Consider the following 14126-nt stretch of genomic DNA (forward strand, 5'->3'; position numbering starts at 1 on the left):
CCCTAACTCTGAGATTTGCTTTTTTCTTTTCTATTTTTGTGTTACAATGGTAGATCTTACTTATTGTATTTTTTTTTACTAAGGATCCTTTTAGCATATTAGAGTTTCTTAGTTTTAGGATACTGTCCTTTATAGAACGTGTCTTAGTGTTTTGTGTTGTACTTAATTGTATTAAATCATATGTTTACATTTCATGTAACTGTGTGTGACTAGTCTTCCTCGCTGTTCGCAGCTCCTGATATGTGATAGCTTTTGCTACATAAAAAAAATGCACCAACATTAATTTTGTAATTTACATTGACTTTTTTTCAATATTACAAGATTGTCGAGGATCAAGCCAAAAATATTTTTCACTTTTTTTGCTGTTACTGTTTTTCTGTAACAAAAAAAGAAAAGAAAGGTTGTGTGATAAGGGACTTTAAATAAATGCTGCCTCTTTATCATGTCTTATGCTGTGTTTCATGATCCTGAGCCTACATTTTAGTTATTGATTTGGATCATTTGTTTATTTTTTTTTTCTTGCTGTCGCTGTGTTTACTTCAAGACTGTATTTTTAGTTGATACCTCTTTCTGAAAGTCTTGTTACCAGCTTAGCTAATGTCGGAAAATACCAAATTCCATGCTATATTGCAATCAGTGCAGCGTGTTTTCTTTTGAAGACTTTGTTGTTTACTGCACTTGATCTTAATGCTATGTGATAGACTGAGAAGGAGGGGGAAGTGAGGATGGTTGGAGTCTGCAAGTTTAGCTGTTTTCATTACTTCAACCCCTTGGCCTGAAAGTCCCAAACAAGTTGCTCCTGATTTCGTTCTCATCCTTTGTGTTTAAATTCAGTTCAAACTATGTATTAAACTTCCCTGCCCTTCAGAGTGTTGTTTTTTGGTGTTGTGTTGTGTTGTTTTATTTTTATGCAGTCCCTATGGCCTTTGGCCCAATCTCTCTCGCCTTCTTTCTACTTTGACCTGAAAATTTTTTTTTATTTTTTCTTGGAAATTTATAAAAGATCTGTTTGCAAAAGTAAACAGAAGAGAGCCAAAGTTTGAAGATAAACTATCTGCATTTTTTCTCTTCATATTTCTAAACTTCCATTTGTATTTCATATGATGTTACTACTTCAGCCACATCTTGATTGATAAAATTACATTTCAGTTCTAAGTGTGTAATGGTAGGAAATTGTAAGGAGGGAAAAGTCTGAGGACTCATTTGCCAGATAACATTTGCTTTGCTCTTCTGGTGCTTCCCAGTATTGAGAAGTGGTAATATTGAGATGAGTCATGCACGTAGGTTATAGTTGACTTGATATCTGAGAGGTACCAGACTGATTCCATAACTGGATATCAGTAACTTGGAAAAATAGGTCATTTTAGCTCTCAGAGTATATTTGTTTTGTGGATAAAGAATTAAAAATACAAAATACAAAATTTGGTAGATTTAGGGAAAATTTACTTAATTTTTTTGTTTGTTTTATCAAAGGTAAAGAATGGCCCTACATACAACTGTACAGAATGTAGCTGTGTTTTCAAAAGCTTGGGCAGTTTAAATACACATATCAGCAAGATGCACATGGGTGGTCCGCAGAATTCCGCAAGCTCTTCAACAGATGTATCTCATGTTACAGTGGTAAGCTTTGCTTGGTGTATTGTGAAAATACCTTTAAGAGTTTAATTTGGTTTATATCTTAATTCCAGTAATTCTTCAGATAGGTTGGAACTAAAAGACCTGTAGCTGTTTTTTGTCTTTTTAAAGTTTTGTGTCATTTTTGGAATTGATATGCATTATTAAATATTGGCGGAATGTAGATTGGCCAAGTATATGCAAAAAAGGATTTACAGATTGAGGGTTTAGATGAAAATAGAGCATTTTATTCTACAACTAAGTAAAATATAATTCTGGTGATTACAGGTTGTGTGTGGAGGAAAGGTTTCCTCCCCAGATAACAAAAATAATTGTGAAGTTTTGCTGGAACAGTGAAATCTAGAACTATTCAAATTATATATTAGTTTTAACTCATTTCCAGAAATTGTTTATATAATTCTAGTCTATGTAAAGATATAGTGGATTCTTCCTCTGAGTATTTTTGATTACTTGTTTTAAATGTTAGCTTCTTACTTGGCAGATCATAAAGGAAAAATCTTACCTTTATTGGAAGCACTGAATGTTGGGGGTTTTTTTTCTTTACCAAGATAGACGCTAAACTTCAGAAAATGCTTCTGGCTTCATAAGACTATTTTATTTTTTGAGCCAGTGCATATTTAATGTATCAGAGTATTTTTTTTTTTTCTTTGAATAGCTGCTTTTTCTACCTTTATTCCATTCTGTTTCGCATCATTTCCAACTTCTATGCTTTAAAGGTTAATGGTTGACAAGTAATATCAGACTTTGAAGAGGAGGAATAAAATTTAAAGTCTCAATTTCATTATGTATCTGTATCTTGTTGAAAACAAGTGTCTAGTAGCATTGTTTGGAGAACCAGTTTTCTTTTTTAGGTTTCATGAAGGTTTTTTGTATGGCAGATGCTATATATGCTCTTCAGGTTAATTGAAAGAAAAAAAATCCCTAATGTGTCCTATTTGTTTGCGAGTATATGTAATCTCTATATCTTTTTTTATATTTCTACATTCATTTGTACAAGCCTAATCTTAAAAGCCGAATGGAAAAGATGTCCTTCATACTACCTCATGTTTGCTTTCCATGGCCAGCTGCGTTTTTCTTGTTTTAGTTTGCTTGAGTATTTTGTATTGCATATTGATGTTACAGAAGTGTGTTATCTTTGCTGCGTGTATACTCCTGTGCTTGCATGAAGGAGGGGAAAAATAAAGAATCCCTCCGTACGGTAGTATAAGCAAAATGGGAGACAAATTTTTCTTTCTAAAAACAGATGCCAAGAAATTTTAACAAGGAAGAACAAAGATAATAACTGACATGTCAATTGCATATTAAGAGAGTGATATTTAATTTAAGATCAGATATTTAATGATTGGGGTTTTATTGTTATAAAAAGATGGTACATTCTTAGATTAGTACTAGCATTCTTATAACCAGCTTCTTCATTCTGCTCACAACTTGCAGAGCTTCTTTAACAACAAACCACCAGTATAATTCTGCTGTTCTGAAGTTTATGATCAGTCTCTGTCATCCCTTATGTACCTGGGGATGAACAGTGATTATGTACTTAATATACGCATTCCCAAAGTTGAAGTCTTCTGAATTGTGGTGCTACTGAAGAATGCATTCTTGTGTGATACATGAGTAGATCTTGTAAAATATGCTTACTGTAAGGCTGTTATTTGTCATTTGCTGCACCAGTGCTTACAACTAAGGTACTGGTATATGTAACTTGTGTTTATTTAATGTATATAAACTACGAAGCAACATTAGTGATTCTATGTACTTTTTTATCTCCCCATAGTCTCATTTTTTCTGTCCCTATTCTCTATACTGTGGGAAAATGAACTGTGCTACTTTTATGTATGATATTAGCCATGTTTTTCTTCGTTTTGTACAAAGGCTTAAAATACTTTTTTTCTTTCTTTGTAGGACTCTGTCACCCAGCCTTTAACATCCCCTGCTAATCTTTTGCAACCTGTTGATAACAAATGGAAGAATGTAAGTGTAGAGTTTTTGTAATGTTTTTGTGTCAAGTCTAAAAGTGGGAGAAGCTTTACAGAATTTTGTAAGCTTTCATCTAACTGGTGAAAAAGGATATGCAGTGGTCCCCTGTGATAAGCTGATCAGCTAATATGTGAAGGCAAACTTCTTGGTGAATGCAGCTGGTTATTTAGCATTGGAACAGGTCTTGAATGGATTATATTCCCTCATTCATGTTATGGTCATGATTTTGCACATAATTCTGTTCATTAGGTCTTCAAAATGGAAGCAAATATTCCCTGTATAATAAGACCAGGGGAAAGTAAGGGCTCTCATGAATACCAGATGATCCTGCCCTTCTGACTTTACTTCGCAGGGATACCATGCTTTGGGTGGAGAGGCAAGGAGCTTTGTTCATGCTGGTTGAGTTGATTGGAATTGAGACAGCAGTGGAGCCAGGGAAGGATGATGCAGGGCTGACTTTCTGGAACCCCATAGCAAGTAGTCTTGATGTACAGGCAGGTGTTTATGTGCCAGTCACAGCCAGAGTGGTAGCATGTTTTACTGCAGCTATGTAGCGTGTTGTTTGTCAGCTATAGGTTGCAGCATTGTATCTTAGAGACAGATTAATTTGACTTCCATCCCCCCTTCCCAACTTCAGCCACTGATTGTCTTATCGTGTACTAGAATCCGCAAAACCAAGGACTAAGAAATGTGGCAGTATTGCTTTAAAGTCACCATAACCAGTCTGTCCACTTTCGTTGTATTTTTTACTGTGAATTCATTGTTCCAGGACCAGTTAACTTAAAGCTGGACAGAACTAATTGATTACCAAATTGATTTCCTTATATTTTTTGCTTATATGTTTCTTATAATATTTTAGAAACCATTAAAAATGGCTGTTCTAAAAAACCAGTTTTTTTAAATATTTTTTTTTTTAACCAATTGAAATTATTTTCTTTGGTAATGAGTGGTATCAGAAGTGATGCTAGGTTTTGAGGGAGGGACTGTGTGTGTGAAAGCACAGGTCTGAAAAGAAGGTAATCGTCAACTTAGGATACACTTTATTGAAAATATACTGGATTAAATGTAACTTATTCCTAAATACTGAAGTTTTAGAAAATTACAATCTGCATATAGCTGTGCCAGATTTATGTTCTAGAAAGGGAGGGGGAAACTTGCCTAGAATATATCCTGTCAATTCATATTGACCTCTTAAAAATAATTTTTGAAAAAACCCAATGTGATACTGATACTCAGGTCTTGCGTAGTCTCCCCCATTTCTCCACACCCCACCCCAAATAAATTAACTTTGTTTTGTGTAGGATAGTTTATATTCAAAAGCTCTCCAGCAAATCAAGTTCCAGAGAACAGGCTCCTTTTTCTCAGGAGTCAAGAGGATGTTTTTGTATTTTTTTCATTGAATCTGAATATTGAAGTTAGGCTCCTGTGACAGAGTGTCACATTGTGTGGTTCCCTGTACTTGATGCAGAATGCCAGGTTTTCCCCTAGTGAGAGGTGCCACTTGGGAGCAGTGGATCCCATTGCCTGATACTCATGTCTACCAAGTGAGAGAACTGGTTCAGTTCTATCCTTGGTCTTGGCATCTTCAAACCTGTTTCTTCTCCAGAGAATGACTTAGTAACTTCTGATCCACCAAGCAGTTTAAGTGTGATGAACCCTTAGAGAGTCAGCTTCAGATTGCGTGTGGTGGATCTAGGAAACCAAGCAAGCAGAAGCCTGACTTTGTAGTCTAGCAGTTAGAGCAGGAACCTGAATTCTCCTTCCACTTGCTAGGGTACCTTCTGTTTTTAAAATAGTGACTATATACTGTAACATGTATGGGAATCTTGCAGAAAAGGAATACATGGCATCACCTCAAAAGGAAAGCAGGCAGACGTCAATGCTGAGGTGAATCAGCAGCAGTTTTGTTAAATGTTTTCAGATACCCCTCCTTTGATGTACTATCTGCTTGTTTCCGTGCCTTCAGATGCACAGCCTGCTTGTTTATGTGCAGTTGCTGTGCATTTGTTGAACTGTGTTGAACTACGCGCATATGTTGAACTGTGCTCACATTCCTGCATGGGACTGCATGCATGGTTTTAAGAAAACATATAGGTACTTTTCTTTAATGTTTTCTTTTGGGTAAGTAGAGCTAGTTGCATCCTTCATGATTTCATTTTCCTTCTTGTAATGGAGGTTATGAAATAGCAGGGATATATTTTGTATTTGCAAATAGAACGACATACTAACATTAATGTGAGGCACCATGCGTGATTTTTAAAACTTTCAGAGAACTTGTAAAAGAGGTGCACAGGGAATCACCTCTGTTGTGGTCCCTTGGACATTAATTCTTGACCCTACACTACTTAATATTTTATCAGTAATCGGAAAGAAAATATAAAATCATCGCTGATAAAGATGATACAAATATTGAGGTAATTTATAAAGAGGACAAATCACTGATGTGGAGTGATATGGATTTCTTGGTGGGCTGGGTGCAACAAGAAGTATGTGTTCTGATGTAGCCAAGAATAAAATTACATATAGAAGAGCAGGAAAAGTAGGCCATATTCACAGGATAGGAGTTTTCAAGGATTTTAATTCCCTTTATAAATAGGGATGGGAGAGGTCATAATTGATATATCAACTAAAAGTCGTGTTTCCTTGCCTGGAAAGATTAGTTTTGGTCTTTCTATTTAGAGAAGAAACTTTGCATAGAAATGAAAAGCTTATATGTCCTATGTATTTCTTTCTGGCAATTTTTGCTGTTGTTGGTTGTCTGTTTATAGTGTTCACTATTCATGAACTGTATTCAAAGGTACAGGAGGAATCTGAGTCATCAGAATTCTTAAAGTATGATATGATGTGTTTTATTATTGAAGAGATTCAAGGTGCATTATCTATTTTGTCCATTAGAAAAAATATTTAAGGATGACTTGATCTACTGTTTTCAAGAAAATGGAAAAAATTGTAATCTCTTCAATAGAGAAAAAAGGTGTTGAGGGTTGAAGCTAGACAAATTCACACTTTGAAATAAAGTATGGAATTTTAGTGTGGATAATTTACTGTTAGAGCAACTTGTTGAAGTTGGATAGCAACAGAAAAAGTTGCTACAATAAACTACTTGATTTAAAGAAGTGTTCTAATTTCTGTACAGTTACTTTACTTGAAGGAGTAGTTCATTCAGAGCAGTCACGCGGTCTGTGTTACACAGCAGATCAGACGGACTAAGGGTGATCACAAGGTCCGCTACTCTAATTGAACAAATGTGGAATTATGAAGTAGTAATAAAACACTTCATTCTCTATTCTATTTTTAAAGTTGGGTATTGAAGTGAGACCTACAAAGAGACTTCTGAAACTTTTTATAATGAACAGGGTATCTTAATGGTAACAAACTTTACATGCATGCATATGTGTATATTATTTTTCAAAAAAGATAACCTCCATGAGACTATGTATAAACTGCTGTATAATATGTGAACACACTGGCTAAATACATGTAATACAACTTTTCATGTCAAAGATGATGTTGAGCAGTCCCTTCATTAACAGTTTTTTTTTTTTTTTTTTCTTTTTCTCTTGCTAAAGCCTGGGAGAATTTTGCATTCTGGTTCAAGAAAATGAATGATCTCTATAAAGAGCTGTTACACTCTTTAGCAAAATGCTTTGCTTCAGTTCCTGTTTATTGCCATGAAAATGGCATAGAGTGTGTTTTATTTTGTAAAATACATATTGAAATGTTTATAGCACTTTTGCTAAATTGGAATCTGAAGAGATGGAGTCTTTCCATCTGTTCCACTGGTGAGGTGAAAAAAAAATGATCTAATGGTTAAATCAGCAAATAGCAAGTGCTATTCTTGCATGCAAGAGAAATGAGATAGGGTTTCTTTTATATCATCTCATGAGAAGGCATTAAGAATACGTCATCAAACTAGCAGGATGTAACTAGTCAAGCTAATTTTTCTTAACATATTTCTTTGTAACCATCCTTAAATATGATGACAGTGTCATTTTAATTGTCCAGTCTAATGTGTCAGTATAAAGAATATCTCAGGGCAATTTTCAGATTGGAAGAAATATTACACATGTGAAGCCTAAGACTATTCTTTGTTAAAAATAATCTGAAAGAAGATAGCATTTTTTTATATATATATATGTGTGTGTGTGTGTGTCTGCGTGCATGCACTAGTCAGTGATTATTTTTAGAGAACAGAAGTGAATATTAGAAGCAAATATCCAGTGTGTTCTAAGAAACAGAATTATGGGGCTAGCCATTATATGAATATATATTTCTCTTTTCTGCAGTAAAATTAATGAAAGCAGTTGTTTCAGTAATGGTATACTTATGCAGTCTATTTGTTATAAGGAAGAGAAGTTTATAAATGAAGCAGAACTGGTGTCGTCTTTATTTCTGATTTAAAAAAAAAACAACAAGGCTTTTTATCTTTTTTTCCTTCACATTTGTTACTAAGATAGGCTAAGATACAATTATCGAATCAAAGATTAAGAAATTTGATTTTTAGACTTGAAGGGTTTTTTTTTAGTGTTTTGACATAGCTCCATGTGTATTTAAATTTTTAGAGTATAAAGAGATTCTTCTAAAGCTAAGAAATTTAGAAGATTGAAAGTTGAAGGGAAAAAGTTAGTAGTTTGATTGTTCTGAAAGGCTTTGATGTAACAGCACAAATAGTCATACAAAAAAATCTCAACTAATAGAAGGTTATTTTTCCAAAGGACTTGCTTTAGTTGAATGTGAACTTTAAAAAGACAAGCATGTCAGTGCTGTTTATTTGTTTTGGAATTACTTTTCATGTGGCCCCTACTTGTAGAACTCAGTAACTGATCCTTGTGTTTTGCAAACTGGTTGAAGGTTCAGTACTTATAATAAAGTTAATTCAAGCTGTAAGCTTACAGTTACGCAGCTTGGGAAGAACCCCAGAAAAGGCGTATACAGAAGTAATTCTTTAGTGGAGTGAGTAGACTTTGAATGACAGTTCTGTATAATCCTTCTGCCTTAAACAAGTGGGCATGGTTGTAGTGGACAGTTAACAGACATTTCAGATAAGGGAGCCGAATAGGTGAGTTCATACATACTTTTCATCTTCCTTTACAAATATACCACTGTATATTTCAGGCCACACATTTTCGGTCTCCACTTCTTCAACAGACAGAAAATCAGGTGTCTTCAGCTGCTGCTCACCACGGTCAGCAGGCTGTAACTGATGTCATCCAGCAGCTCCTTGAGTTATCAGAACCAGGTCCTGTAGAAAATAACCAGCCTCCGCAACCTGGTCAGCAACTCAACATTGCAGTGGGAATCAATAGAGATATTTTGCAGGTAAGAGCTCTGTGTGAGAACAGCTTTACATTTCAGTGGTTTCTTTCTCGTTGTTACTTTAGTGAAATTTGTTCTCTGTATTTTCAATGATAGCATTCCTTCTGCATTTCTTAAATGATTTATCAGTCAAGAAAGAATTGCAAAGACCTACTGAATGGATATGGAATGCACCAAGATATCTTTTTGTATAATATTACAAAAGCAAGGTTATAAATATTGATTATATGACCCAGAAGAAAACTTTTAAGTGTGCACACCCATACGTGGACATTTTATTGATCCCTTTGGCTTTATTTTGTTCTGTTGCCTAGAAGCAGCTTGTGGCATGTCCTTAAGTTATGCCGTGCTTAAAACATGATGACATTTAAGAGGAGAAAAATATGTTTATCTGCTTAAAAGATTAGAATAGGAGCCTTCATCCTGTTCTAATTAATAAGGGCTATTTGAATATTTCCTATTGGTGCAAGAAAATTTCTTCCTGGTTCGACCAGTGTGTTTTCTAATGCATTAGTCTGTCCCTGAGTCCTGGATTTGGCCGTGATAGAGTTAATTTTCTTCCTAGTAGCTGGCATAGTGCTGTGTTTTGGATCTAGGATGAGAATAATGTTGATAACAATTAAAACGTCAGTGTGTTAAGCAGTGTTTATACTAAGCCAGGGACTTCTCAGCTTCTCACACTGCCCTACCAGTGAGGAGGCTGGTAGGGGGCACAAGAAGCTGGGAGAGGACACAGCCAGGACAGCTGACCCAAACTGGCCAAAGGGATATTCCATACCATATGACATCATGCTTGGTATATAAACTAGGGTGAAAGCTGTCTGGGGGCCACTGCTTGGGAACTGGCTAGGCATTGGTAGGTGGTTGGTGAGCAATTGCATTGTGCATCACTTGTTTTGTATATTCTTTTATCATTGTTATTATCTCTTCCTTTTCTCTTTTATTAAATGGTCTTTATATCAACCCATGAATCCCCCCTAATTCTCTTCCCCCTCCCACTGCGGTGGGGGTAGAGTGAGCGAATATCTGTGTGCTAATGTTTAGCTGCCTGCTGGGTTAAACCACAACAGTCCTTTCTGGTGTCCTATGTGTGGCATGACGGGTTGAGATAACAACAAATCTGACCAGAGTGTGTTAGAACAAGTTTCTAACTTGTTAGAAGAGGCAGAACTCATAAACGAGGCAATTACAAGCATTCATTATATTAGTTTAATAGTCACTGGTCACAGTGTTGATTTACGTGCTCTCAAAGTTGAGCTTTTTCTTAGAATTCTGTTATGTAACACCTTACTTGCAGTATATGTTCCCTGTTTTGCAGTATATGTTCCCTGTTGTGCTGCTTATTATCTCTGGGAGATGGGTTAAGATTATTATTTTGCTATACTTTGTAACACTGGCTTACGATATGATAAAATGGCTGATTGTGAGACCAGTCTGGTATTTGTACTCAGCATTGCCATCATTTCCGTACTTCAGGAGCCATCTCTTGGATACTATTAATAATTACATGCTTCACCTCTTCTCCTCGGAGAGCCCATCTATGGGGGAGACAAGGGGGTACACTTTCCTCTGCCGCTTCACCCTCCCTTTCTCCTTCACCTTCCCCTTCTTCTCCAAGCTAGTTACAGTAGATCATGAGAACTTTGAATATCCTTGGGATGTTCAAACCGACATCTCCCTGTTGCTATGTCTCCTACTCCTGAATGTGTTTCAGGTCTCGTTTAAAGTTAAACAACTATTTAAGAATACCACTCAGAGACCTACCCCAAGGCTGGATAGTTAGGAGTGGCAGGGTGTGTGGGATAGTACGGGCAAGTACCTAGGACAGTGGGCACTGCCAGTGTTTTGGAACTTCACCCCTGAACAAGTGCAGAATCCTGAAAAACTAGGAAAGTATTTGGAAAACATATGCTGTCACCCTGGCAATTCCAGAGAGACAGAGATCACTGCAATGTGCTGGGGCCTGGTCCATGCCTACCAAGCCCTGTTCAACACTGTTCAGTACCCTCAAGGGGAAGAGAAGGTCTCTGGATCTGATGACAAAACAACAGGCACTGCAGCTACTCCAGCCCCAGCAATAGGCACTGCAGCTGAACCAGAGAACCAACCCGTGCCAGTATCCGTTGCCCCTATACACGAGAAGAAATATTGTAAGCGAAAGTCAGCTCATTTAGCGAAGAAGTGTATGAGGCAGACGACTCTGAAGAAGGGCCATCATGAGAACAGGAGGAGGAGGAAGAGGCAGAACTCATAAACGAGGCGATAACGACCCGATCCCCGAGTGAGCAAAAAGTGAGTGAAAAAGTGAAAAGCTTTCAGCTGTCATCTGGGCAAGCGCATTGTCACCTGGCTGCTCTGATGCTGGGATAACGGGGCCAGTAGCTTGGAATTAGAGGGTAGGGAATCCAAGCAGCTGGGATCCCTTTCTAGGGAAGGAGGCACTGACAAAGCAATTGGAAAAGGGGCACAAGTTCTTAGCCTCTGGAGGCGACTCCTGTCAGGTGTGAAGGAAGGGTATCCCTTCAAGGAAGATGTTCTATGTCACCTTCAAGGAAGATGTTATGATCACTACCAAAATGGTGCACCGGCAGCAATATTGTACCAACTAAGACTCCCTGATCCCCATCCATAAGCTGATTCATTGACTGGAGAGCAAAGGAGTGATCAGCAAGACTCGCTCACCCTTTAACAGTCTCATATGGCCAGTGCAAAAGTCGAATGGCGAGTGGAGACTGACAGTAGACTATCGTGGCCTGAATGAAGTCACGCCACCACTGAGTGCTGCCATGCCGGACATGCTAGAACTTTAGTATGAACTGGAGTTAAAGGCAGCCATGTGGTATGCCACAACTGGTATTGCTAACGTGTTTTTCTCAATCCCTTTGGCAGCAGAGTCCGGGCCTTAATTTGTTTTCACTTGGAGGGGTGTCCAGTGCACCTGGAATTGACTGCCCTGGCAGTGGAAACACAGGAACAAAGCCATGCTCCCGAAGAGACTGGCAGTAGGAGATGCTGTGTAGCATAAGAGATGTAGAGCAGTAATTCAGCTCCTTATGCTTGCTCTGCAGCCTCCACTGCATAAAGGCACAAACAGAAAGGAATAGGGCAGAGAATATTCTTCTTTAGTATTGGTGGAAGCCTGCTAACCTTTAAGCTTTTTTTTCATCTCCAGTCTTTTAAGTAGCATTTAAATTTCTTTTCGGAAGACCTGAATGTTACGTGTAGCTATGTGCAGGTTCACCATGTCACCTGTGCTGAGTTCTCTGGAAAGTGACATGTAGTTGCAGCAAATTACAAATGAAATTTAACTATTAACTTGATAGCTATTTAAAAATAAATAAAAATCATTGAGGTTGGTTCTTTAAGTTATTGTATGAGCATTTAATCACTAATCACATTGTTTTAGAAAATAAACAAAATGTAGTTTCCTTCCAGGTGATCAAATAGCTGCACATTCCTACTAAAATGTGTGTTTGAGGTCTTTGATCCAGAGCGTTTTCAGATACAATAGTACCTGTAAAGGAGTCTGCACTGCAGTCCCTTCCATAAAAATGGGTGCATAGCTCTTGCCTCAGTCAGATGGGTGTTGGTGGTTTGTTAACAGAGACTTTTGAGCTTTTCCAAGCCTTTCTTTGGTTTAGCATTCTTCATTTTTTCTTTATACCATTTATGGCTTCTCCACAAGCTGATGGACTTCAAATTTGACCTTTTATGGGGAACTGTTCTCTCGTGTAGTAGGCGTAAGAGATAGCTATATATTCCTGGCAAATGCTTGATTCTGTAGAAACACCCAGCACTTTTCTGAAAGGCAGCTGTTGGAACACTTATTAGTTCAGGAAATCCAACTTAAAATCTCACAGACAATCAGAAGTCAGTGTTGTGCAAGAATGCTTTTGCAAATTTGAAATTCAGCTGAAATTCTGGGAGGGTGAGACATTTAATTCCTTTAATTATATTTGTATTCGGTCTTCTTCGGTTGTTGGAGAGAAGTTGGGGCAACTGTGGAATGTTTCTTTCTTAACCTAGAAGTTTTTTGTTCTCTTTTAGCAAGCTTTAGAGAACAGTGGGTTGTCTTCGATTCCTGTTTCTGCACATTCTACTGACTGCAGCCAGGCTAAGACTCCTGGGGCCCAGGATCAGAACCCAGACGTCCAGACTCTCTCAAATCATCAGCCTGACTCTAATAATGCAGAACAAGATAAAGAGCAAGAGAGTACAGATAAACTGGATAAAAAAGAAAAAAAGGTTATTAAGAAAAAATCACCATTTTTACCTGGTAATGTTGCCACTGCTTGCTACTTTTGTGTTATATGGACTGTAGTATTTGTGGGTGTGTTGATGGCTTTATAAAGGCATTTACCAAAACATGTTGTGGATCAGTTACGAACTTAACTTACTCTTACCTAAAACATAGTGTGTAGAGGTTATGATCAGTAACATTGATAACTTTAATTATACTGATATAAAGACATGTAGGAATGGCATTAAGTGAAATTACACTGTTAAATCTTCTGGATTTAGGTCAGTGGAGTTTTTGGACACAGACAGAGAAGAAACAATATGAATCTTTTTCCTCTGTTTATCCCATCATCCTTCTCTGAGAAGCATTGGGTTTTCATGGTGTGTCCCAGAGCAGACAGTTCTTGGAAGCACTACTCTTCCTCTTTGGAAGTTAAGCCTTGCAGAGGCAGAAGTGCAGTACTGCTGCCTTATGCAGACCTTCACTGATCTGGGCTGTATAGGGAAGGATGAAAGTTGTCATTGTGCATAATATTTCATCACCTGTGTTTGGAATCACAGTACTGATGTGATATTGTCACCATAAATACATGTTAATATTCCACCTCCATACTGTATTGTGTGTATGCAAGCCTGGATTTTGTCTCTGTGTGCTTAAAGGCAATTTCACTATTAAGGCTGCTCAAGCTTTAAGGTTGCTAGAAGTGGTTTGTTCCAAATAGAGCTATCATACTTTAATGGCTGGCATGGTGGAGACAGCGCTATAATAAGCAGTCATTGAGCTCTCTCTGTAGTATCTTCATAGATACATTGATGCTGCTTTTTTCTTTGCAAGCGATGCAGAAATTGATCCAAAATCAAAAGCTCCTCCTGTCCAGAATAACTGTGCTGAAAATCAACATTAACTTTTTCCTCTGGTAATAATGATGGTTTTGTTCCTTGTGTGTAACAGTAACAAC

General features: G+C 37.3%; 1 protein-coding gene across 1 annotated transcript in view; it reads left to right on the forward strand.

Annotated features, from left to right (window-relative positions):
• ZNF236 (zinc finger protein 236) overlaps window positions 1-14126 on the forward strand; it is a 76797-nt gene that overhangs the window by 13728 nt on the left and 48943 nt on the right. Inside the window, exons 6-9 of the mRNA XM_010283134.1 lie at window positions 1474-1620; window positions 3538-3606; window positions 8728-8931; window positions 12976-13204. Of these exons, the coding sequence (XP_010281436.1) occupies window positions 1474-1620; window positions 3538-3606; window positions 8728-8931; window positions 12976-13204 (649 nt within the window). The remainder of the gene's footprint in view (window positions 1-1473; window positions 1621-3537; window positions 3607-8727; window positions 8932-12975; window positions 13205-14126) is intronic.

The sequence above is a fragment of the Phaethon lepturus genome, unplaced genomic scaffold (genome assembly GCF_000687285.1).
Source record: "Phaethon lepturus isolate BGI_N335 unplaced genomic scaffold, ASM68728v1 scaffold173, whole genome shotgun sequence".
Lineage (NCBI taxonomy): Eukaryota > Metazoa > Chordata > Aves > Phaethontiformes > Phaethontidae > Phaethon > Phaethon lepturus.